This window comes from Malus domestica, chromosome 11 (assembly GCF_042453785.1).
Source record: "Malus domestica chromosome 11, GDT2T_hap1".
In the NCBI taxonomy this organism is placed as follows: domain Eukaryota; kingdom Viridiplantae; phylum Streptophyta; class Magnoliopsida; order Rosales; family Rosaceae; genus Malus; species Malus domestica.
This window is the reverse complement of record NC_091671.1, coordinates 2,162,474-2,189,741: the sequence shown is the minus strand read 5'-3', so window position 1 is coordinate 2,189,741 and position 27,268 is coordinate 2,162,474. Positions and strand designations below refer to the sequence as shown.

At 37.6% G+C, this 27,268-nt stretch overlaps 2 protein-coding genes and 1 long non-coding RNA gene across 3 annotated transcripts; 2 read left to right on the top strand and 1 right to left on the bottom strand.

The window, feature by feature from the left end:
* Positions 1 to 8,511: 8,511 nt before the first annotated feature.
* LOC139189656 (uncharacterized) lies at positions 8,512 to 9,525 on the top strand. Its single transcript, XR_011573486.1, has 3 exons — positions 8,512 to 8,830; positions 9,027 to 9,087; positions 9,394 to 9,525. It is a non-coding gene; the product is annotated as an uncharacterized lncRNA (long non-coding RNA).
* Positions 9,526 to 15,003: 5,478 nt separating this feature from the next.
* LOC114819429 (G-type lectin S-receptor-like serine/threonine-protein kinase LECRK3) lies at positions 15,004 to 18,984 on the top strand. The gene has a single exon (XM_029087895.2). It carries the CDS (start codon positions 16,438 to 16,440, stop codon positions 18,835 to 18,837), a length of 2,400 nt encoding a protein of 799 aa, XP_028943728.1. The 5' UTR covers positions 15,004 to 16,437; the 3' UTR covers positions 18,838 to 18,984.
* Positions 18,985 to 21,091: 2,107 nt separating this feature from the next.
* Positions 21,092 to 23,820, bottom strand: LOC103447090 (G-type lectin S-receptor-like serine/threonine-protein kinase LECRK2). The gene has a single exon (XM_029087894.2). The coding sequence runs from the start codon at positions 23,699 to 23,701 to the stop codon at positions 21,248 to 21,250; it is 2,454 nt and encodes an 817-aa protein (XP_028943727.1). The 5' UTR covers positions 23,702 to 23,820; the 3' UTR covers positions 21,092 to 21,247.
* Between the last annotated feature and the right edge of the window lie 3,448 nt (positions 23,821 to 27,268).

Here is a 27,268-nt window from a genome sequence, read left to right as displayed (position 1 = left end):
TCTGCTCCTCTTTCTCACGTTTCTTGGGGTCTTCATCTCTCTGTATTTCTTGATTTCTTGCGCATCTTCTTGTGCACTCCAGGTGTTTGTGTTAATTCCTCTGCGAATTTGCATCTGGGTTTTCTCTCTGATTTGAAGCTATGGTGACGGCTGCACAACTTCAGATCCTTCAATCTCCTATTTCCTCTCTTATATCGACAGTGTCTTCATCAGTGACTGTCAAACTGGATGATTCTAACTATCTTGTGTGGAATTTCCAGATGGAATTACTTTTGGAAGGTCATGGCATAATGGGATTTGTCGATGGCATCAACCCTTGCCCCTCACGGTTTGATTCCACTGTATCTGGGGGTTCAACTGATTCTTCTCTTCGTGCTGAGACTGATACTTTCAAGATTTGGAAGATGCATGATAGGGCACTCATGCAGTTGATCACTGCCACTTTGTCTCCATCCGCCGTTTCTTGTGCCATTGGAAGTACCAGTGCTCGTGACTTATGGGTTCGTCTCAAGGAGCAATTTTCCATTGTTACTCGGACAACAATTTTTCAAATGAAATCTGCATTACAAAACATCAAGAAAGGTACTGATTCCATTTCTCAATATTTACAAAGAATTAAAGAGGCTCGTGATTATCTTTCTGCTGCCGGAGTCACATTTGCGGATGATGATATTGTGATCTTAACTTTGAATGGTCTTTCTTCTGAGTATAATACGTTGAGGTCTATAATTCGTGGAAGGGAACATGTTATTTCAATGAAGGATCTTCGCTCTCAGTTACTTGCTGAGGAAGCAATGATTGAAAATGTGGCTGTCACTCCATTCTTAACTGCAATGGTTGCCAAGAACAGTGGTCATGATTCTCAGAATTCAAGCTATGACCGACAGTCTAATCCTTATGGCTCTCAATCTGGGTTCTTTAATGCCTTTGGTTATAAGCCAAATTTTCACAAGAACAAAGGCAGAGGGAAATTTTACAACAATTCCTATCCTCGGTTTGGGAATAACAAATCTGGTTACATCAATAATGCCCCTGGTATTCTTGGGAATTCACCATCATCTTAGCAAGGCCAGTTTCCCACTAATTGTCAAATTTGTGGTAAATATGGGCATTTGGCTGATACTTGCCGATTCAGGAATTCTGATACTGCTGCGGTTCAAGGTTGTCAAATCTGTGGTAAAAAGAATCATAGTGCACAGTTTTGTCTTTACAGGAACTCCAATGTTCAGAACTCTCCGCCTACTGCTATGCATGTCAACACTGTCTCTAATTCTGTTGTTCCCAGCGCATCTCCTCAACAGTTCTGGCTTACTAATTCGGGGGCTACATCACATATGACTGCTGATCTGAATAATCTTTCATTGGCTACTCCCTATTCGTCTACTGAGACAATTCAAACAGCTAGTGGTGCAGGTTTATCTATTTCACATATTGGTTCTTCCCATATTCCAACTCCAATTAAACCATTGCAATTACATTCTGTCCTATATGTTCCTCGGTTAACACAGAATTTATTGTCTGTACATCGATTGTGTCTGGACAATAATTGCTGGTTGATATATGATGCTTTCTGTTTTTGGATTCAGGACAAGGCCACAGGGAGGATAATGTTCAAGGGGCTTTGCAGTGATGGGTTGTATCCAATTCCATTTCCTGGACGTGCTTCATCACCTCGATCTCAAGTGGCATTTCTTGGCCACCAAGTATCTTCTGCACTTTGGCATAGTAGATTAGGGCATCCATCAAATTCTGTAGTGTCTTCCATTTTAAAACAATGTCAAGTGTCTGTTGCATTTGATTCAAACCCTGTGATTTGCTCTACTTGTCTGGAAGGAAAATTTTGTAAACTGCCCTTTGTTGCTTCTGTGTCCAAATCTGTTACCCCATTTGAAGTTGTACATACTGATGTCTGGGGTCCCTCTCCTTGTATTTCTGTTGACAGTTTCAGATACTATGTGACATTCATTGATGAATGCACTCGATACTGTTGGATTTTTCCTCTAAGCAATAAAAGTGATGTTTGTTCTGTCTTTGTTGGTTTCTATAACTTTGTTTTGAATCACTTTACCACTACCATTAAAACTTTACAAAGTGATGGGGGAGGGGAATATATTAGCAAAACACTTCAAACCTTTCTTCTTGATAAAGGAATCAACCATCAAATATCTTGCCCTCATACCCCGGAACAAAATGGGCTAGCCGAAAGAAAACATAGACATATCATTGAAACCTCTATCACCCTTTTACAAACTGCTTCATTACCTCCACAGTTTTGGTCTTTTGCTTGTCAAGTGGCTGTCTATCTTATTAATAGAATGCCTACCTCCACCTTAAACAACAAATCACCATTTGAATTGTTGTTTCATTCTATTCCTGATATCAATCATCTCCGAATTTTTGGGTGCTCATGTTTTCCATTACTCAGACCCTATAATAGTACCAAACTTCAACCTAGGACCACCAAGTGCATATTTTTGGGTTATGCTTCTAAGTATAAAGGGTTTATTTGTTATGAGGTGTCTCATAAAAGGATATATGTTTCCAGACATGTTATATTCGATGAAACTGAATTTCCATATACCAGTTTGAGTTCAAAGTGTCCAGTTCCTGTGTGTTCCAAGTCTCTTCCATCTTTTGTCATATCACAGTTTCCAAATATGTATGTCACTAATCAGAATACTATAGTCCCTGGTCATACTTTTATGCCAAATGATACTCATTTTTCAGCTCCCAATGATGCTCACAGTTCCAGTCCACAACTCATTACTGCAACCCCAACCATATCAGCAAGTTCTTCTCCATCATTATCCTCTCCTACCCCTGTGGCTCCTGCAAGTACTTCTCAGCCTTCGTATGAGCAATCTGAAGATCCTATTGGTTTTTCTCCTGACAGTTTACAGGTTGTCTTACCAATTCCTCCACTCAATACACATTCAATGCTGACTCGATCTAAGAGTGGGATATCTAAGAAAAAGGTCTTTCTCTCTGTTCTTCAAGATGATCAGTTAGTGGATTTATCTCAAACCGAGCCTGCAACATATAAGTCAGCCTTGAAATCTTCTGTGTGGTTATCTGCCATGAAAGAGGAACTTTCAGCTCTTCATTCTCAGGGTACTTGGTCTCTTGTTCCTCTTCCTCCACATAAAAATCTTGTAGGGTGTAAGTGGGTTTATAAGATTAAAAAAAATGCTGATGGCACCATTTCTCGGTATAAAGCAAGACTAGTTGCTAAAGGATTTAATCAAGAGGAAGGTGTTGATTATGGAGAAACCTTCAGCCCTGTGGTTAAACCAACTACGGTCCGGTTAGTCTTAGCTCTTGCTGCTCATTTTGGTTGGTCACTTAGACAACTAGATGTAAAGAATGCCTTTCTTCATGGCATATTACAAGAGGAAGTATACATGTCTCAGCCCCCTGGTTTTTTGGATCCTCATTATTCCACGCATGTGTGTAGATTACACAAGTCCTTATATGGTCTAAAACAAGCCCCAAGGGCTTGGAATGAGAGATTCACAATGTTTTTACCATCTCTGGGATTTCTTACTACATACTCAGATTCTTCCCTCTTTGTGAAACATGTTGGGCAGTCTGTTGTCATTCTTTTATTGTATGTCGACGACATTATCATTACAGGCAGTGCTACAGATGCCATTACTGAGGTTATTGGAGCTTTACATTCTGAGTTTGACATCAAGGACTTGGGGCCTCTTCATTATTTCCTTGGTATTCAAATTACACAACAATCCCACGGTTTGTTCCTCTCTCAATCTAAGTATGTCTCAGACTTGTTGATCAAAACTAATATGCTACAATCCAAGTCTTGTACCACTCATTGTCTAGCTTACAATAGACTGTTAAAGGATGATGGTAAACCGTTTAACAATCCTGCTTTGTATAGAAGCATTGTTGGTGCACTTCAGTATTTGACATTCACACGGCCTGACATTGCCTTCTCTGTCCATCAAGTTTGTCAATTCATGCACTGTCCCATGGAGTCCCACTTTGTTGCTGTCAAAAGAATCCTCAGATACCTGCGGGGGACACAGGACTATGGTATTCAGTTTAGTACAGGGGATTTGACCTTCTATGCTTATAGTGATGCTGACTGGGCCGGGGATCCCAATGATAGGAGGTCTACAACGGGATTGGTTGTCTATTTGGGATCTAATCCTATTTCTTGGTATTCTAAGAAGCAAAATACAATTTCTCGATCCTCTACTGAGGCCGAATACAGGGCTTTATCTTCTACTGCAGCTGAGATGGATTGGATCAAGCAGTTATTACAATTTATGAATGTTTCTGTGCCTTCTCCTGCTATCTTGTATTGTGATAATCTTTCTGCCATTGCACTTGCTTATAATCCTGTTATGCATCAAAGGACGAAGCATATTGACATTGATGTTCATTTTGTTCGTGAACGGGTCGCTAAGAAGCTACTCCAGGTTCAGTTTGTTACTTCTAATGCTCAGTTTGCAGATATTCTCACCAAAGGCTTGTCGACTTCTTTGTTTCACACTCATTGCTACAATCTCCGTCTCGGAAATTCCCATCCTGAGATTGCGGGAGGATGTTAACAATAATATGGGTTTGTTATGAGCTTATGATTCAATGGTTAGATAGAGTGACAAATGTCAATAGATTGTGAGTTGAGTATGTAGCTTAGTTAGTAAGCTACTAAATCTGATATATAACTAGTGTGTGTAACTATTGTTAAGGTACTGGTTAATAAAACAGTATATTCTTTCTCTCTATAAATCTCTACTTCTCTCTATCTCTTTCTTCCTTCTACTGCAAGATACAGTAAGTTCTTCATACTTTACAAATGGGACCAACTTTCCATATTTATTTCCTCTAACGCTAGCTCAGGAGGCCACCTTTTAACCGAGAAATTTTGTTTCATGACTGCCCAAGGAACCTGATTAAGGATTTTAGCTACAACACTTTCATCCGGAATTGTTATGATAAAGGTGTTGTCCCAGACCCATTTGATTTCAATTTCGCCCCAATCTCTCCAATCAGAGTGAAGAATATTTTGGACCCCCCACTTGTTGAGATTCCTATTGACCAATACTGAGCCCACCAATTTGACACTACCTTCCATTGTGAACAAATCCATGGACTTGTCTAGATGGACCACCAATTCGTCCACATCCGATTGCGCCATATGCCTTTTGGCGTTACGTTGAGCCCAGATCGAAGTCGCAGAAGTGTACAACAGATTAGTAGTAGAAGTCCTGTTAAAAATCTTGCTTGGGAGAACTGTACTTCTATGCCTTTCAGATTCACCCCGTTGATCTTGTACTGAGTAAATTAGAATCACAAAAAGAATTGTCGGTTGAACATACCTTTTGTTTAGTAAGTGCATTTTGCTCACCACTATTTATGTGGTGTATGCTCATCATCCTATTTATCACCGTTAGATGAATTTGAATTTTGAGATTTGTGCTTATCCACTACACGAATCTCAAAATTCAAACTCATCTAACGGTGATAAATAAGGTGATGAGCATACATCACACTAAATAATGATGAGCAAAAATGCTCTCTTTGTTTAGTAGAGTTAAATCCCTCCTATTCTTTAATGCTGACTCTCTGGTAGCTGACTCAATCTTCTCTTCAATAAAAATGATGTGTTAGGTGGGGGATGGTAATTTCATTTCACATTACCTGCGTTACCAGATCTGGATCCGCCATAAATTATCCTTCCCCTAACCAGTAACTGGTTGTTGATCCATCCCCCACTCAAGAAATTTTTAGTTGTGACGGGAACATAAGTGGTACACCAGCAATTAATTGCCTTACCCACTTCCTCTTAGCTGGGTCAATTAATTTCCAAACCACCTCCGCTTAGCTGGGTCAATTCACTACAGATCCGCAAACCTACCCACTTGGGAAGCCAACCAAAGTAAAAGGGTGGAATAGAAGCAGATGGAGTAAATACAGGGTACGGAGCACCCTACCACCACCCCACTCTTGTTACCAATTAATTCGGAGTGAACGCTCACATTCAAATGGACGATCTCTTTTACATGCATTCTGTAGTCATTTGGCAATAAACAAATACGTATTATTCTTATCGCATCAATCAATCGCGTATATATGTACATGAAATACGGAAGTAGAGTCTATCGAAATCGCTATATTTAAGACTTGTTTAGGTCATGGCAAGAATAAGCAAATATTGAGCACCATTACATACAAGGGTGACCTGAAGCCAACAAAGTTTTCTACTTTGCAGAGATTGGGGGAACATCTATCGTACGTAACCTTAATTATCGTTTGTTTTGTAAAGAGACTGTTTTGACAACTCAAACTAGCGACCTCTTAGTAAAAAAAAGAGCAGCATTTATGAGCACCATTACATACATACATACATACCTACATATACATACACACACACACACACACACACATATATATATATATATATATTATATCAATTATGTTCCTCTAGGATTCATTCAGGACTGATAATGTTATACAAAAAAAAAAAAAATATCGTCGAATGTCTAGCAATGTGACGAGTTAAGAGTCGACTTAACTGTAGTCTCTAACCAAACCAATCGTTTAATAATTTCAATCTTGAATGCTTCTTGGTAATCACTAATTAGAGCATCTCCAATGAAAATTTTAAGGCTTTTTATTCGAAATGATCTCTGAGATTTGCACCATCCATGATTTTGGTCCCTGAGATTTAAAATCAATAGAAGTAGTCCCTGAGATTATCCACCATCCATAATTTTGGTTATTCCGTTAAAAAACTCTGTTAAGTTGAGGGTATTTTTGTCAAATCATTGGCTTTTTATTCAAAATAGTCCCTGAGATTTGCATCATCCATAATTTTGGTCCTTGAGATTGTCCACCATCCATAATTTTGGTCCTTCCAATAAGTTGAGAGTATTTTTGTCAAATTAAATTCTCCACATGCTTTTCCACCATTTTTCTCTCATTTCTCTAAAAAAAATATCCCTATGTTGCTAATTTTGGCAATGATATCAACTCTTCAACTATTATTAAAAACAATTTGGCATCAAACTCAAGTAAATTATCGCAAACGGTACTTAACTTTTTCCCTTTCGTTAATTTTTGGAAAAAATTGTACGTACAGTTTGCAAAATATCCTTATTCTGCTCCCCGTTAATATTTTGCAAACTGTACGTACAATTTTTTCCAAAAATTAACGAAAAGGAAAAAGTCAAGTACCGTTTGCGATAATTTACTTGAGTTTGATGCCAAATTGTTTTTAATAATAGTTGAAGATTCGATATCACGGCCAAAATTAGCAACATAGGGATTTTTTTTTTTTAGAGAAATGAGAGAAAAATGGTGGAAAAGCATGTGGAGAATTTGATTTGACAAAAATACTCTCAACTTATTGGAATGACCAAAATTATGGATGATAGACAATCTCAGGGACTAAAATTATAGATGATGCAAATCTCAGGAACCATTTTGAATAAAAATCCAATGATTTGAAAAAAATACCCTCAACTTAACGAAGTTTTTTAACGGAATGACCAAAATTATGGATGATGGATAATCTCAGGGATTACTTCTATTGATTTTAAATCTCAGGGACCAAAATCATGAATGGTGCAAATCTCAGGGACCATTTCGAATAAAAAGCCAAATTTTGAAATGCATTCTAATGGGGATTTCAAATTTGCTGGTTGTGTTGTTACCTACATATATCCAAGGAGGTTTTACTAGATCTATGGGGGCATATATATTGATCTTAAGCAATTAATTGGATCCATCCAAAATCCCATGTGTACCATGTATTACAAGCGTGCGAAGAATTGTACGGATGAGGGCCCCATAAAGAATAAATGGTGTCCTCCGCATTGTCTAAAATATCCATAATATCCCGATATTTTTATCGAAATTTCAGTGTTTTTGGATTTCCGATATTTTTTTGGACTACCGATATTTCCGATATCATCGATATTTTAGACCTTGCTAAGTCATTCATGTATCTTACCATGCAATGTATAAAGTGTAAAATATTGTACTAATTCATTATATATAAATGATTATGGCGTGTTTAAACTTCTTTCATTAATTACTACATATTTTATACTCACAATGTTTGCCAGCTCGCTATATAATCAATTTAAATCAGTTATATCTATCATGTAATGCATTTCCTTCCAATTTTTTATGATAAACTAATAGATAATTGATTAAATAAACATCCTGCAAAGTTTCAATAAAATTTTTTCAAGTTTTTCTTACAATTTCTATGGTTTTTATGCAATTTTTATCGATATCGATAATATCCCGATATTTCCATCGAAATTTTCGTAATTTTAGACTACCGATATTTTCGATATCATCGATATTTTATACGTTGATCCTCCGTGGTTGACATAAATCCTAGGCTATAAAACCCAGCGTATTAGCCTGCAGAGCTCTAAAACCGTGGTTTTCACTAAAATGGCAAATCGTGTTTAGAGAAACAAGTTTTTTTGAAAAGAAATTGAAAATCCATCCGAACTGCATGAGAGAGAGAAAAAAAAAATATAAATTAAATCCAGCTCGCGAGAGAGAGAGTATAAACCAGGTTATTACTGAAGAGAGAAAAATGAGAGAGAATGAGAAAGAGAGAGAGAGAAAACCCAACCCAGAAATTCTACAACCCATATCATCTCTCTATCTCTGCGTGATGGAGAGAGAGAGTAAACCCAACCCAGAAATTCTACAACCCATATCATCTCTATCTCTGCGTGATCGAGAGAGAAAGCTAGAGAGAGAAAGAAAACCCAAAAAACCTCCAAACCCACTCGATCAGGCCAAAAATGGCGCCGCCGAAGTTCACCGCAGCACAAAAGTAACGTCTCTTTATCTGTGCATTTCATTTTTTTTAAAATATTGTCGATTAATTTATTGTTTCAAGTAATCGTGCCCGTTCGATTCATCCGCTTGTGCACCCAAAATACCAGAAAATAAAACCATAAAGTTTCTGTATGGGGTTGAGATCGATGGGGCTGTGGTATTTAAAATTATTTTTTAAATTTCATTTGCAGGAGACGGTATATGGGAAGGATGGCAGAATTCCAGCTTTAACACGCCTAGTTTGGTACTGAGGTTATTATTAAGAAAATGATCATAAAAAAAAGTTAGGAGTTTTTTTATGTTTGGTAAACATTTCAGCTTCAGTTTTTTATCATAGTTTTGGGTGAAAAAAACCAAAAACACAAAGCTGCAAAACCCAGCTTTGAAAAACTAGTTTTTTTTCACATCTGTTTTACATAAAAATTTATCAAACATTATAATACTGTTTTTTTTTCAAAAGCACTTTTATAAAAAAATTTACTAAACAATCTGATACTTTATTTCATAGTTACTTATTCTCACAGCACCGCAGAAACAATTTTTTTTTTAAAACCACAGCAATACCAAACCACCAATGGCATAATAGCTTAGAAGAATGGTGGGAGAAACACAAGAGTGTTGATACTGTAGACTGGAGAAATGAAGTGGGTGTTCTTCCTGCCGTTCAACACATACTAAGACGTAAGTAATTTCAAAACCCCTTATTTTCATGAAATAATTGGAGTTAACTAGTTCATTCTCTCTGTTTTTAGACTAAACTTCCATTCATTCTAAACTATATGGGTAAGTTTTGTCCAAAAATATATATACATTAATTGATAAGTTTTCAATAATTAATTCACAAAATTATACGTTTTTTGTACGTATATTCCTTTTCTGCTTATATATATTTATAGGTTTGTTTTTTTATGAACATGCTTTGAGTTACTTTTGCTTGTCTATCTAGTTATTTGGGGTATATGATACGTTTAGTTTTGTATAAGATGAGTACATTTGGGTTTTAGTACGTAGTATACACTAGATTTCGGTTTTAAACCTTTTACAACTTTGTGGTATGTCCGTTTATGCTACATTTTGGTTTTAAACATTCTACAACTTTATGGTATGTACGTTTATGCTACATTTGCATTTTGACTGATGACGTTTTTAATTGTGTTGGAACGTGGAAGAGATTAGTCTTTTAGTTCGTTGAGTTAAAGCTTCCTATAGGCTTAAACCACCAAAACACAACACTGATCAATTCGAAATTAAAGCTTGTGTATGATATTATGAATAAATCTCCCAAAGCTTTTGACACTCACCTCTTCAATTTTGAGGTGCTATGGCAGCTTGCCATCTCTCCTTTCCTTTCGGGCACTTAATTCCATTGATGCTATATATATATATATATATATATATACACACACACACACACTTAAAGAAATTCCTTGTTTAATTCTTCTGTGTGTCGACTGCTATATGCGCTGCGGTTTCCGTGCAATATTCTATTAGCACCGAAGAGAGTCACATATTCTCTCTCGAGAGTATCGCTTTGGGTTTTCAGGGAGAGGGCTTTCAAGTCCTGATGCTGAGGGATGAGGTTGAGAGATATGATAAGCTATTGAATATGGGAAAAATGAAACCAGACTGCGATATCTCAATTGAAGACAGTTTGAGGTATGCGACTCAGTTTGGTATTCCTTTCAAGGAGAGATGGCCTCTGGGGACCAATCGACCGGAGGTATTGTATTGTTTCATATTTAGTTAAGGGATTGTCAGTTGCGTTGGGTTTAGGGTTTTTATAATAATATTTTGTTATTTGTGAAAGGAGATCTGCAACTGCAAGCATACAAAGTAGTAGACTACAGCCAAATCGGGGCAAAGGATAGAGTGACCATCAAACACATGTTGCGTTAGTTCACGTTAATCTGCGAAATAATTGTCGGTCCTGCATTTGATGACTACTCGATTGTAAGCATCTGTAGCTCTACCCTTAAGCCATGGTTTTGGGTAGTGTAACAGTGTTAAAAACATGGTTTGCTTTAATTAACAATTCGTTTTGCATATGGTTTCTCTTGCACAGTAAATTCACACCACACCGGTGCTTCTTTGTTAGGCTTAGATAAAATGGTAGACTTAATGAAAGATGATATATGATTGTTCAGTTGGAATAAGTTTAAATTTGTAAGTTGATGATCTGACAATGCAGCTACAAGCGATGGCAACAAGCTCTTTTTACGAAAATGCTAGGCTAGCTAGCTAGCCATCATCTCATTCATCGAGCTAGCTCTGGAGGAATGATTATGGGATAAAATACCGTGAAAAGCGAATTAATGTCTACATAAGGAAAGCCTTGCTGCCCCCAGTTGTCGCCCTAGGAATTCATCACAATCCAATATTCTCTTTGTCCATCTCCAGTAACTCCCTACCCCACCAAGACCATGGTGTGATGTATTTTGGCTCTTCTAATTGCTTCTTTCTCAGTTCGTTTATTATTTGTTAATAGGACATCTATGAGAAAGAATCAACCAGAAGAGGCAAAATTCGTCACGCCATGGTCTTGGTGGGGTGGGGAGTTACTGTAGATGGATGAAGAGAATATTGGATTGTGATGAATTCCTGGGGCGCCAACTGGGGGCATCAAGGCTTTGCTTATGTAGACATTAATTTGCTTTCCACTGTATTTTATCCCATAATCATTCCCCCAGAACTAGCTCGCTGAATGAGATGATGGCTAGCTAGCTAGCATAGCATTTTCGTAAAAAGAGCTTGTTGCCATCGCTTGTAGCTGCATTGTCAAATCATCAACTTACAAATTTGAACTTATTCCAACTGAACAATCATATATTATCTTTCATTTAGTCTACCATTGTATCTAAGATTGACAAAAAAACACAGGTGTGGTGTGAATTTACTGTGCAAGAGAAACCATATGCAAAACGAATTGTTAATTAAAGCAAACCATGTTTTTAACACTGTTACACTACCCAAAACCATGGCTTAAGGGTAGAGCTATAGATGCTTACAGTCGAGTAGTCATCAAATGCAGGACCGACAATTATGTCGCAAATTAACGGGAACTAATGCATCATGTGTTTGATGGTCACTCTATCCTTTGCCCCGATTTGGCTGTAGTCTACTACTATGTATGCTTGTAGATCCCCCTTTCACAAATAACAAAATATTATTATAAAAACCCTATATCCAACGCAACTGACAATCCCTTAACTAAATAAAATTAAATATGAAACAGTACAATACCTCCGATCGATTGGTCCCTAGAGGCCATCTCTCCTCGAAAGGAATACCAAACCGAGTCACATACCTCAAACTGTCTTCAATTGAAATATCGCAGGCTGGTTTCATTTTTCCCATATTCAATAGCTCATCATATCTCTCAGCCTCATCCCTCAGCATTAGGCCTTGAAAGTAATCTTCCTGAAAATCATATATCATCTTTCATTTTGTCTACCATTGTATCTAATCCTGATAAAGAAGCACCGGTGTCGGTGTGGTGTGAATTTATTGTGCAAGAGAAACCATATGTAAAGCACAATGAAAGAGATTGCCAGAATCTTCACTTCTACATGTCATACAATTATACAATCAATTATAAAGGCAACAAATAACACTGGCAAATTCAATCGAAACTGCATCCTACTTACAAGCTGCCGCAGGTTTTTCTTCGAGTCCACCAAGCCAGCCAAACAACAGTGAGCAGATACAGCACACACAAAAATAGAAACATTTAGTCCATACCATTGCATCATAATATTTAGACATTCAATCAAACAGGAAAATATGCACCTCCCCGGCAGTTGATGGCGGGTGGGGATGGCATCTCAAATCCTCACACAACTTAACAATTACATCGAAAATTAAAACTAACCTTGAAGCACATGCTTCCCTGCCTTGAGCATCCTCAGTGAAAAATCAACCTGCATCATCAGTTACTAAAATTAACAAACTTTTAGTCCATTCAACAGTCCAACTATATCAAGCATCCCTATAATACTTGTCATGCAATAAATATCCTCACGCTTTCAGATTACCAAAACATTAGAATTTAAACAAGAAAGCTTTAATTTTCTATCAAAAAACCCAAGAGTCTTTTTTTTTTAACAGAAGCTTGGGTTTTTTTTTTTTTTTTTTTTTTTTTGGCGAACTAGAAGCTTGGGTTTTATCTGAGCTTGGCCAGCTAAAACACCAAGAACCGAACTATCTGCAATAAGTTATTCAAGACCCTTATTACCCCATTTGCATTCTACTCCTGGAAAAGCAATCTCAACTGCATAAAAAGTAAAATGTTTGTATGAATTTGTTCAGGACATATAATCCTAAAAATGTTCCTTTGTAGTGTGTGTTTATGAGAGAGAGAGAGAGAGAGAGAGAGAGAGCTTACTCTGCTGCACCTGATACAAATTTAAAACGAAACTCGGCATAAGGAGTTATAACAGCCATTTTTCGCATGTAATGTGATATCTTGGCCTGCACATGCCAAAAACTTTTATTACGTAAAATGGATCAAGCTTAGTGAACTGCACTGAACAACATTTTTCTAAAACTAATCACAACACATCAGATTGACATATACGGTTAAGAATGTACGAATCCGCAACGTATTAATATGTCATCAGTCGGTGACTTAGTGCACACACACGGCAACTTGTCCAATTTGGCAACTTCCTTCAATAACAACTTGGATCTCAGCTCCATGCCACCAAACCTTGTTATCCCATTTTTCATGTAAATGGACACGAGCAATGTTCCTGAAAGCATAAACAAGCATCATTATTATGATGTGTATTAACCAAACAGACACTTACAATATCTATATCCACTATCCAGTCAGGCTCTTCATAGATGACAAGAGCTCTATAGGAAGCCCTGCACTCATCCTTGACCAAATCAATGCCAGCATAAGAAAACAGAGGTCAAAACGGGGTCCTACATATGGAGCGCTATAGATAATAATAACAGAAGAATTTCATGAACATATTTGTAAATAAAAAGAAAAAAGAATTTCATGAACATGTACGTGGTATGCAAAATTGTGGGAAACAAATTCAACCTCCATTATTAACCATGCATATTCCTAGACTTTAAATTACAACAACAACAACAAATTCAACATTCAACGCTATTGCGCTCGGTTTTGTGTCATGTCCTCCGTTAGATCCAAGTACTCAAGTCTTTTCTTAGGGTCTCTTCCAAAGTTTTCCTAGGTCTTCCTCTACCCCTTCGGCCCTGAACCTCTGTCCCGTAGTCACATTCATAACAAACAAACGAAAAAAATTAATCAAATTCCCAATTCATAGGCTCCGTTTGGCTCTTGCTCCTACCTCCAGCTTCCGTTCCAAATTCCCAATTAAAATCTTCTGCCAAAAAACCGTAATCTGGGAAAAAGAAAAAATCCCCAAATTTGGAGGGAGGAGGAAGAAGAAGAAGAAGCAGCAGAGAAAGCTAGGATTTTGTTAGGTACAGCTGCATAGCCGTTTGAACTTTTGAAGGCGGACTGTGCTTTTTCATTGCGGATTTTTCTCTTTCTTTTTTTATTCCGAAGTAAGCAAAGAAAATGGAGATGTGATGAGCATGGACGGTGTCGATTGAGGGTTGGATTTGACACTTGTTGGACATGTGTGTACCCCATCAGCACTTCTCTTTGACCGTTTTTTTCTTTCGCGCCGAATGATAAGAGGGAAGGAGGACAGGCCGTTCTGTTTTCCCTCTAATATGTTGTAATTTGTACATGTGCGTGTAACACAAATTATACCTTACGGGCAAGGTTATCAAAAACACTAGGCGGACGACGGGTAAGAGTCTAGTGCCTAGGTGGATTCATGTAAATTTATTATATATTTTGTAAATAGATACATATTTACAGTGCCGTGAACAGCCTGCTGCTACAGTGTTCTAGTAAATTGTTTTCATTCTGATGCGTATCTTTTGTGCCTTTATTGTTCGTGGTTTAGTTAAATGACTCAATATAATCATAGTGTTGTTATGCATATTCGAGATACCTTATGGCTTAAGGTAGGAGAAAATTTTAATTGTGACGGAAACACGGATGGTACACCAAGTGTTTTTATTTAAGTGGTGGAAAATTTTATTTTTTAAGTTATTAACTTTTTAACACATATATCCCACTATTTACATAGCAACACGTGGTGTACCACCCCGTATGACGATCATACTGAAAAATCTCTAGTTAGGTAGGGCTTCGAAATTTTGGTACCAATCACGACCACGAAAACCGTGTAGAATCTTGTTTCGGTTTCGATTTAGGGTCGATCGTGGTTGTTCAAGATCTATTTGGATCAGGCCCATCAATTAATTCGGTCTAGTTCTATTTGGGCTCATCATTTGGACCTGGCCCATGATCGAACCCTGTAATTGTTATTTTATTTTGGAAAACACCTAACTCTTCAAATTTCTATAAAATAAAATGATACTTACACCCATATATACAACTATTGTAAAACACGGTGTTCAACAAGTTAAAATCGTTCTCACGCCTACACTTACCTTTTTTTTTATCTTTTATTCTGATGAAAAAAATACAACGGATGAAAAATATTGCATCCTCTATTGATATATCACAATCTAAGTCATCTTACCCGTATTGCAAAGGAATTCATTTTTCTCTTTAAGGCCATCTCCAACCGAAAGGGCTAAGTATAGTCTCGTCTAGAATTATAGCCCTGTAAAATATTATTTGTAAATGAACAGTGTCAGACTATATTTATATACCATCTCCAACAGAAAGGGGCTAACATAGGCCCTCAATCATTTATTATTTTTAAGTTTGTTCTTTAACTTATTGGTACTGTTACATGTTGGTATTGTTACATATTTTTAAGTTTGAAGACCAATACCAAACCAAAATTTCGGTATTCTCAATTTTCAGGATTCTCGAAATATTTTCGGTATTTCGGGATGGTTTGGTATTCCCAAATTTCATACAAATTGAAATAACAATCATTTATAACAAGTTAAATTAACATGCAACCAAAATAAAACAAGTAACAAACCCAAAAGCAAAAAAATAAGTTACAAACCTAATATGTTTGAAAACTAACAATACAATTTTTTGATTTTGCGTTGAAAAAATAGACACATTTGTGGGAGATTCGTACATGCAAATGTGGCGATAAAGGGCTATGATTACTACCTGTGAACTTATATTGCTACTAGTAGTTAGCAACCGTTCAAATGTATAATAATATGTATATATATATGTGTGTGTGTGTGTATATATATATATATATATATAAAGATTGAACCATTCCAAGAAGAAAGTTTCCAAGTGATTTCCAAATATATAAAGATTGAAAAGAGACTTGCCGTCCTCCCAAGTATAAAACCTGAAAAATACCTGTCCTCCCAAATAAAAAACCTGAAAAATACTTGGCCCGTTGTCCCAGAGTCAGCAAACCATGACACATATCTTCGACCTGACTCCTAATTTAATCACTAGAAGTCTCTGTAGTTGCCGTGCTGCAGATTATTCTTTCAGTGATTAGGAAAGATATTATAGTTTTAAGTGATGTTTAATCCATTTATTGAGAGTTTGGTCAGCAGTTTGATCAATCTGTAGCCTTTTAGCAAAACACTCAAATTACCATGGCTTTTGCTCTGCTATATCTTCTTTGCTTCTTCCTTTCCATGATTCTCCCATGTTCCATCCTAGCTCAATCTTCTGGAAACATTTCTTTAGCCTCATCTCTCACTGCACTAAATGATGATAACTCGTCATCATGGACATCACCTTCTGGTGACTTTGCCTTCGGTTTTCGAAGAATTGGAAAATATGGGTTCCTACTAGCCATCTGGTTCAATAAGATACCAGAGAAAACTGTTGTCTGGTCAGCCAATGGGGACAATCTTGTGCAGCAAGGATCCCAATGTGTACTTACAAGTGAAGGCCAGCTTATGCTCAATGACGCAACGGGCCAGCAAATATGGTATGCTAATTCTGCTAACGCAGAAGTGTTTTATGCAGCCATACTTGACAGTGGAAATTTTGTTCTGGCCAACCGAATGTCAATTAATTTGTGGGAGAGTTTTGATGAACCAACTGATACAATCCTACCCACACAGACTCTAAGTCAAAACAGCATGCTCTTTGCTCGCTACACGGCAACAAATTACTCACGGGGAAGATTCATGTTTACGCTTCAATCTGACGGAAATCTCTTGCTTTACACAACGAGATTCCCACTGGAGACAAAGAATTATGCTTACAGTGCAACCATGACTATGTATACCGGCTTTCAGGTCATCTTCAATCAGTCCGGCTCTATTTACCTTACTGCACAGAATGGAAGCATACTGAAAATGATATCATCCAACACAGTTTCGATGCAAAATTTCTACCAGAAAGCAACTGTGGAGCATGATGGAGTTTTGAGGCACTCTGTTCACCCCAAAACCGCTGCATCAAGTGCTGGAAAACCCATGGCTTGGTCCCCTTTGATCTCCGAACCTTCGAATATTTGCTCAAGAATTGTAGGAGCCATAGGTAGTGGTGCATGTGGATACAACAGCTTATGCAGTTATGATGATAAAGGACCAACCTGCCAATGTCCTTATGGCTACACATTTATTGATCCCAATGATGTCTTGAAAGGATGCAAGCAAAACTTTGTTTCACAAAGTTGTGATGAGGCCTTGCCGGAGACAGAGGATTTTTATTTTCACGAGATGCAAAACGCAGAGTGGTTTGACGGTGATTATGAGCAGTTTACATCGGTACCTGAGGATTGGTGCAGACAGAATTGCTTAGCTGATTGTTTTTGTGTCGTTGCCATTTTCAAGGAAGGAGAGTGTGTGAAGAAAAGAATTCCTCTTTCGAATGGGAGGATGGACACAAGTATTGGTGGAACAGCTCTCATCAAAGTAAGGAAAGGCAACTTTACTTTGAAACCTGAAGGTCCAAATACGAAAAAGAAAGATTACTCAACCTTGATCCTCATCGGATCAGTGCTCCTGAGTAGCTCGGGATTTCTGAACTTGATTTTGCTATTAACAACCTATTTGGTTGTTTCTCATATTTCTTACAGAAAAGCAAGGGTGATTCAACCTCACTCAGTCATGCCAGGTATGAATATGAAATGTTTCACTTATGAGGAGCTAAACGAAGCTACTAATGGATTCAAGGAAGAACTAGGTCAGGGTTCTTTTGCTACAGTTTTTAAAGGAGTTTTAGGATTTGATAATGGGAAATCTGTTGCTGTCAAAAGATTGGACACTATGGTTGGAGAAAATGAGCCGGAATTCAAAGCTGAAGTGAGCGCAATTGGTAGAACAAACCACAGAAATTTAGTCCAACTGCTTGGGTTCTGCAATGAAGGGGAGCACCGAATTCTTGTCTACGAGTTTATGAGTAATGGTTCACTAGCAAGCTTCCTCTTTGGAGAGTCAAGGCTGAAATGGTACCAGCGACAGAAAATTGCCTTGGGTACTGCAAGAGGGCTGTTGTATTTGCATGAGGAGTGTAACAGCCAAATCATACATTGTGACATTAAGCCTCAAAACATTCTTCTAGACGATTCTTTCACTGCAAAAATTTCTGACTTTGGATTGGCCAAGCTTTTGGGAACGGACCAAACTCGAACTACTACTCGAATCAGGGGAACCAAAGGTTATGTAGCCCCTGAATGGTTCAAAAACATGCCTATCACAATGAAGGTGGATGTTTACAGCTATGGCATTTTGTTACTAGAAATTATTTGTTGCAGGAAGAATTTTGAAGAGCATGCGGATGATGTAGATCAGCTGATACTAGCTTATTGGGCATATGATTGCTATATGCAAAAGGAGCTGCATTTGTTATTGGAGAAGGACGATGAAGCGATGGAAGACGTCAAGATGATGGAGAATTACGTGATGATTGCAATGTGGTGCATTCAGGAGGACCCATCACTGAGACCGACGATGAAGAAAGTCATGCAGATGCTTGAAGGAACTGTTGAAGTCTCAGTTCCACCGGATCCATCGTCATTTATGAGTGAAATAGTTTAAGTGGTTGTTTCTTTATTATTTGATCATCGAAACTCAAAATCTTGAACTTTGTAGTTCATAGATAGTCCTTTATAATTTTTTGTTGAAAGAATAATTGTACACGTTGAAGAAAGTTTATGTTCCATCGTATTTGCGCATTCAATAGCATACATTTTCCATCCAAGTTAAGTTCCTTTAAAGCAACACAATAACAATAGTCAAAACATGCTTGGGAAATTTGTAAATTTTTTTTACTTTCCTGTCTAGAAGGTTGAATATACAAAAAGGTCCAATGCTTAGTATAAAGTATGTAACAAAAAGGTTCAACGCGTATATATTTTTGGGACAAAAAGGTTTAACGCGTATATATTTTTGGGAATATTTAGGGTTTGTATTAAATCAATAAAAGTTACAATATTAATAACATATTAACAATATTTATGTTAATTATTAATAGTCAATCATGTGCTGTGATACTTAAATACATTTAATATAAACAAAATTCACAAAATCTGCCACTACTCTTGGCACCCACTACAGCTGGCACCCCATTCTCATTTTTTTATTTATATTTTAGTATAGGGTCAATATGAATTCAAACACTGCATTGCATTTTATGTTACGCAAAATTTGTAAATTCAGAATTTGCATTACAATTTTTTATTTATTATAGTCAAATTAGGGAAATCTAATATTCGAATGGTATATTAAAAAATCCAACATTAGATGAGACTAGTCAAACATAAACAGATAAACTGCAACGCATAGACTGAATCCAAAAGAAAAAAAAATAAAAAAAATAGAAACATTGCAGTGTAGGCATGCCATGATCCCAAGATACTTCCAGGATCGAAACGTGACCTTAGGACGTAACTATACAAAAACATAAAAATCAAACTAGATTCGGTACTTCAATAAAATATATAAACAAAGTACCTAATAAACAATGTTAGTCACTTAATATTACGGTATAGTAGTATTCATCTTCATGTTGAATTAGTGGCCAAGTGGCCAAAAACCTTTCGGTGCATATAATAAAAAATGAATGACATAATGATGTGGGAACATTATGAGGAGACAAATGATTATGTTTGTTGAAAAGAAAAAGGAAAGTCATGATGATATTTGTAGAGGAAAGATTTTTTCCTTTACTTTGGATTTTTTATTGGATGCTTTATGATGGATGAATGTGTGCAACCGAGTGTGAGAGAGTGAGTATACACGATTTTTGTTTTAGTAGCCCATCTTTGAGAGAGCAAAGGTAGCTGCAGAGAGCAGAAAACTGAGAGCAGGAAAGAAGAATAAAGTGCTCCTCTCTTTGGTTAGTAATCATCCACCAAGGTAGTTGTTGTTGTAATAACTTGGAGCTTTGTATTGAGAAGAAATTAATCACTATATTTCTTTCTCTATTTGTTTCTTTGGTGCGTGAGAGCTATTGATTGTATTGAGATTTTTGGGTTGTGAGCTTGCCAACACTTTGTAAACTCCCATTTGGTTGATAGTGGATTATTGGGTGAGCTCATACTGCTCCGATGACGTACTCCAGTTACACTGACTGTTGAGGAACCTTGTTAAAATCTTGGTGTTCTTTTATAATTTGTTCTTACATTCCATTTGATATATTTCATGTGGGTTAGCAATAGTTGGTTCCATAAGGTTTGGTGCTATCCTAGTACAACACTTCACTTATAAATGAGAGGTCTTGGATTCGATTCTCGCCAAATGCAAATTTGAACAACATTATTGTTAACCCATTGTGAAGCTTAGCTCATCCCCTCCTCTTTCAAAACAATAATAATAAAAATAAAAAAATAAAAAATTCCCGTAGGCTTGCAAAGTGAAGTACTAAAATGAAAGGTAAATAAAGGCAAGGAACCTAGTCACTCTAGATGCTCAACACTAACACAGCTACCTCCCACATATCTAACGATTCCTATCAACCTATAAAACTACTACTGCAATGTGAAAATGGTGCACCGGGTAAATAAAACTCAGATAAGCTGCCAAACTGAAGTAGTAGTATCTCATGTATCTAACGATTCATGTCAACCTCTTATAAGCTTCATTTCATTGATACAACTCCTTAACCTTCACAACCTCACATGTCATCTCATGTGTGGCGAATTTTCAAGCAAAAAACGTGGACAACACAAATTAAGTGCAACGGAGCACGCGTAGCCGTTAGGCTTCACACGTAGGCCAACCTACTCTTATACCATGAAAATAGCTGAGGTTCCTCCATTGATAATTCCTCTATTTTTTCAGACGGGCCATGTTTTATACAACTGATAATTCCTCTATTTATTCGGATATTTTAAGAGAATTATGTACATTCAATACCATACAGTACGTTAAGAGCAAAGAGTACTTGAAAATGAAAAATACACAAACTTATGATATACAAAAGAAATGGGATTATTATTGGAAGAACTTAAAGTATTGAACTTATGAAAGAAGATGGATCGGGTGGAGCTGAGACTTCGACGGTTCCTTCGAGCATCAATGTGACTTTCTTCATGTTAGGTCTAAGCGATGGATCCTCCTGAATGCACCATATTGCAATCATCACATACTTCTCCACCATCTTCATGTCATGCATTGCCTCATCGTTATTCTTGAATAGCTGGTGCAGCTGATTCTGCTTATAGCAATCGTACGCCCAATCAGCTAATATCGTTGGACCTTCATCCTCAGCCGCTGCCTCGAAATGCTTCCTGCAGAAAATAATCTCTAACAACAGAATTCCGTAACTGTAAATATCAACCTTGGCCGTGATAGGCAACCTTTTGAACCATTCAGGGGCCACATAACCTTTTGTTCCCCTGATTCTGGTCATGGTTAGAGTCTGGTCGATTCTCAAAAGCTTTGCTAAACCGAAGTCAGAAATTTTTGCAGTGAGAGAGTCATCAAGAAGAATGTTTTGAGGCTTGATGTCGCAATGTATGATTTGGCTGCTACTTTCCTCGTGCAAATACAACAGCCCTCTTGCAATTTCCAAGGCGATTTGCCTCCTTTGGTACCAGTTTGGCATCGACTCTCCAAAGAGGACACCTGCTAAAGATCCGTTGCTCATAAACTCATACACAAGAATTCGGTGCTCTCCCTCGTAACAAAATCCGAGTAGCTGGACTAAATTTCTGTGGTTTGTTCTGCCAATAGCACTTACTTCCGCTTTGAATTCCAAATCATTTTCTCCGACCCTAGCGTCTAAGCTTTTGACAGCAACGCTCTTCCCATTATCTGAGGCTAGAACTCCTTTGAAAACTATTGCAGAACCACCGCGTCCTAGTTCTTCCTTGAATTGGCTCGTAGCATTGTTTAGCTCCTCATAAGTGAAATGCTTCAAATTCACACCAGAGATGACTGGATGAGTTTGACTCACCTTCGCTTTTCTCGAATAGGATCGCGAGACAACCAAATAGGTAATCAATGGTAGGAGGAAGTTTAGAACCCCAGAGCCACTCAGGATGGCTGATCCGAAAAGGATCAAAGTTTTATGGTCTTTCTTTTCTGTGTTGGTACCACATTTCACAGTCGAATTTTGTTTCCCAACTTTTATCAGAGTTTTTCCAGTATTACTGGGGTCAATTGCCCCATTAGAGAAAGGGAGTCTCTTCTTCCAACACTGTCCACCGCTGTTGTAAACTGCCGCAGCACAAAAACAATCATCTAGGCAATTTTGTCGGCACCAATCCTCAGATACACTCTCAAAAAGCGCGTAGTCTCCGCCCCAACAATTTGCGTTTTTCAGCTCTTGAAATTCGAAAAGATCTGTCTCCTCCTTTGACGTTTCACCACAACTCTGTGGAGCAAAGTTTTGCTTGCATCCTCTGCGCTCATCCTCTGGATCAATAAAGGAGTAACCATTTGGACACTGGCAAGTCGGTCCTTGATCTTCAATCGTGCAAAAGCTGTTAAAGCCACATGCACCACCGCCCCTAGATTCCATAATCGACGTGCAGATGTTTGGAGGTTCGTATGAGGAAGTGGACCAAGTCATATTCCATCTTCCAGAGCTCGAGCTGGTGTTTTTCGGGTAAACATAGTGCCTAAATACTCCATTATACTCTAGTGTTGCTCTCTGGTAAAAATCTTTCATTGAAACCATATTGGATGATATGGTGCTGAGTAAGCTTCCATTCTTGGCTGTGACGTAAATAAGGCCAGACTGGTTGAAGATGACCTGAAACCCAATATTTGGATTTTCCATCGACCAATACTCTTCATTGGGCGTATTTTGTGGGAACTTTGTAGTCGCAAGTACAAGATTCCCATCAGGTTTTAGCGAAAACAGGAATCTACCAGTCGAGTAATTTGTTGCCGTGTAGCGCGCATAGAGTATGCCATTCTGATTTAGAGTTTGTGAGGGTAGAATTGTATCGGTTGGATGACTAAAGCTTTCCCACACATTGGATGAACTTCGATTCACCAGCACAAAATTTCCGGTGTTTAGCATGGATGCATAGGCAACTCCACTACCGGCAGATTCAGCGGACCATATTTGCTCGCCAGATGCATCATTGAGAATAAACTCGCCATCGGCCGTAAGCTCCACTTTGGATCCCTTTGGCACTAGTTTATCCCGATTGGCTGACCAGACAATAGTTTGATTTGGTATCTTATCGAACCAAATGGCTAGTAGGAACCCATCTTTTGCTACTTCTCGAAAGCCGAAAGCAAATTCACCAGATGGTGATGGCCAGGATAAGTCACCATCTTTTAGTGCAGTGAGGGATGAGCCTAAAGAAATGTTTTTGGAAGTTTGAGCTAGGGTGGAAAATGGTAGAAACATTAAAAGGAAGAAGAGAAGATTTATCAGTGGACAAGCCATGGCAAAATTACAGAGGGACTCTGTTTCAATCAATTGCAATGTTTTTTTTTTCATCCTCAGTATGAAATAAAAAACTTAGCTGCTGGATGACGATGTGATTTCTTCGTATTAAATAAGAGGATCAAACCACAACAAGGTCAACAATGAGCTCATTTTCGTGAATGATTCAATTTCTGCATGGCGTGTAAGATTGTTCTTTTACTTATTTAGCGAGATGCATGGTTGAAAGTTCAAGACACTATTAATTTTTTTTTAATGAATAGTATGTTATGGATTTGAAAAAAGTTGACCTTCCACACTGTGACACTATAAAACAATTTAATTGATAAGGATAAATTGCACAAAACTACTTCAATTATATGTCAAATAACAATTTCATACATCATGTTTTAAACATTACAATATCATACCTTAATTTACTATAATAGATTTTAGTTAAGGGACTATTGTTCCAAATTAATTAAAGTTAAAAGACTAAAAAGGTCGTATCTAGTGCACAAGGCTCCCGCTTTACGCAGGATCTGGGAGAGGTGAATGTCGGCTAGCCTTACCCCCATTTATGGAGAGGCTGCTCCCAAGTCTCGAACCCGAGACCTACCGCTCATGGGCGAAGGCACTTGCCATCGCACCAAGTGCGACCTCTAATTAAAGTTAAAAGACTATTACTATAATTTACTCTGTGTGAAAAGTGGGTGTTATGAACAAGGTTCTAAAAAACGCTAGGCGCTAGTCGGGCGACGGGCTGGCGCCTAGCGCCTAGGCGGCTAGGCGAGATCTAGGCGGGCGCCTAGGCGTCCTAGGGGAATTTAGGTAGATTTCTTATATATTTTATGAATTAATTAAATTTACTATATCAAATGTAAATAATTATTGACTAATATGTTATTTCTTATAAAAAAAACATACATATGTGAATGTTTTATGTACATATATAATATGAGATAGAAATCTTTGTTGCTGGACGACTACGCGATTTCTTCTGATTAAATTAGAGGATCAAGCAACAACCAGGTCAACATTGAGCTCATTTTCTTCTGAACTGGATTCCTTCCGGACTCAAAAAATTTGAGCTTAAGAATCAAATAATCTGGACCATTGAAATTTGATCAAATGACTACAAATATAGGGCATCTCTAAAGTTATAATAATTGTAACCGTTAGATCAAATTTCAATGATCCAGATTATTTGATCTTTAAGCTCAGTTCCTTTAGATCCCGAGAGATCCGGATCCATTTTCTTCAACGATTGAGTTCCTTGACTTTGGTCAAGTCCTTTTTTGTCCAGATTTTTCCCAGGCATTACTTGGAAACTGCCTTCTTTGACTCTTTACGTACTCTTATCAATTTCCGCATGAGCTGTAAGATAATTTACTTTTTTGAATATTCCGAAATATGGATGGACGACAGTTCAAGTCATTATTAAACTTTTTGAATATTGAAAAGTATGTTATGGACGTGAAAGAAAGTTATAATTAGTAATATAGAGAGTAGCCAAACTTATTTATATGATTGTTCAAAATTTCTTTTCTTATAAATATGAGATTCATTTTAAAACGACAAAGTAGTGGTTACTTTATCTGATGCACTGTGTAGAGTGACAAATCATATTACTCTATCACTTTCTCAATAATAAAATTACAATAGGAACTATCAAATTTACTCAATTAAAATGTTAGTGTGGACATGCGATAAGTAAGGTGCTTAATTATAATGTAAAATTCGAGTTAACCTCTATTAACACATATTTAATTTGATGAGCATGTTTTATATAATAATGATCTAGAAGAACTTGGATGACAAGAGCAGTACGGGAAGACGATTGAGGATGCGTTGGCATTGTTAGAAAGCCTGTGGTAGAGAATATAGGATGGGAATTGGTACTTATGGCTTTATAGCATAGCCTGGTTAGTGAACCCTAGTTTATATTGTGAACTATAGTTTACTTACTACTCACTAGAGCTTTTGGGCCCGTTTGTTTGACCGGATTAGGAGGGACTGAACTGGACTAGACTGTAGTCCCTTGTTTGTTCCACAACCGGACTAACTTTAGTGGGATTACCTTTCACTTGCCTCGACTAAGGGGATCGCTAGATCGTCTTAGCGAGACCCCCCGAATACCAGTGGACTAGTAAGACCGTCATCTCTCTCGTCGTCCCGCTCTGCTCCATAACCTTGTCGGACCATTCCACGACCAACGCTGCGTCCTCATAAGTCTCTCAGGGCTTCCTCTTCCACTTCCTCTTCTTCGTTTTCTTCGATTTTGTTATGAAGATTCGTGAAATTGTTAGTGGGTTTTGAACGATTTCTGGGTTTAATCGATTATGGGTTTTGATTTACTTGTGGGATTTCTGCATTTTGATTTATTTATGGGATTTCTAGGTTTTGATTGATTTCTGGGTATTAATTTGATCCACAAATCAATCATATTGTTTTAGGAGAATATTTGATCCTGCAAAGAACAATCGTCTTCTTCTGAGAAAATCGTTCCGTGCATGTCTTTCGAGAGGCCCTGTTGTTATTCCCAACATCGATCTCGTCGGTTATGCCTATCAATTCGAGTAAGTTTGCTGCTTAATCTGTATGTTTTTTCTGTCATGTTTATTTTGTGTTTAGTTGCATAGAAAGTTATGGAAATTAAATGGTGGAAAGAACTTATTGTCCAAGCAATATTTACATAAAATCGCGAAAGCCATTCATGTACAGGTTATAGTTTTGTTTTAATGGTTTTTTTCTGCAGGGCTGTCTTGAACTTATGTCACGGAGTGGGATAAGCATAAAGGGAAAGAAGGCAGTGATTGTTGGCAGAAGTAACATTGTTGGATTACCAGTTTCATTGCTGCTTTTGAAAGCAGATGCTACTGTTAACGTAGTCCATTCCCGCACACCTGATCCAGAGAGTTTCATTCGCGAAGCGGACATTATTATTGCTGCAGTAGGACAAGCAATGATGGTAGGCAATTCATAGATTATAGTTCATTGGTATGTCGTAACATCGTCTTATGACATGCATGTGTTATCTTATCTCGTATTTTTTGGCTTTCCATGAAAAAATCTAGTACTTAGTTTCGTTCTAGTTAGAATAATAGGACTAGTTGTTTGGTTCCATTCATCCCAAGTGAAGGAAAAAGGACATTCCATCGTTCACTTTGGAGTTGTAAGACAATGCATTAGAAATTTATAAGCTTTCACTAGGCTTTATTGTTGCTTAAATTGAATAACTGACATCTGCTGGTGCAGATAGCATTGCGTCGGTTCTGTACTTTCCTTGTCTTCGTCTCGTGGCGATTATTGTTTATGTTTTAACTCAATGAAATCTGTTTACTATCATTTTTGTTATTATATTTCCTTGTTGAATTTCAGATCAAGGGTAGTTGTGTAAAACCAGGTGCTGCTGTCATTGTTGTCAGCACAAATGCTATAGACGACCCGAGTAGAAAGTCGGGCTATAGATTGGTTGGAGATGTAGATTTCTAGGAAGCATGTAAGGTAGCCGGATGGGTAACTCTTGTTCCTGGTGGCGTCGGACCAATGACGGTGGCAATGTTGCTCAAGAACACTTTGGATGGTGCAAAACATGATATTGCTCAATAAAGCCACCCTTGTCCTTTGCAGAGTACTTTA

Bases quoted from the DNA above. Each gene is read 5' to 3' on its own strand.
- LOC114819429 (XM_029087895.2), top strand. From the start codon at position 16,438: ATGGCTTTTGCTCTGCTATATCTTCTTTGCTTCTTCCTTTCCATGATT.
- LOC103447090 (XM_029087894.2), bottom strand. From the start codon at position 23,701: ATGAAAAAAAAAACATTGCAATTGATTGAAACAGAGTCCCTCTGTAAT.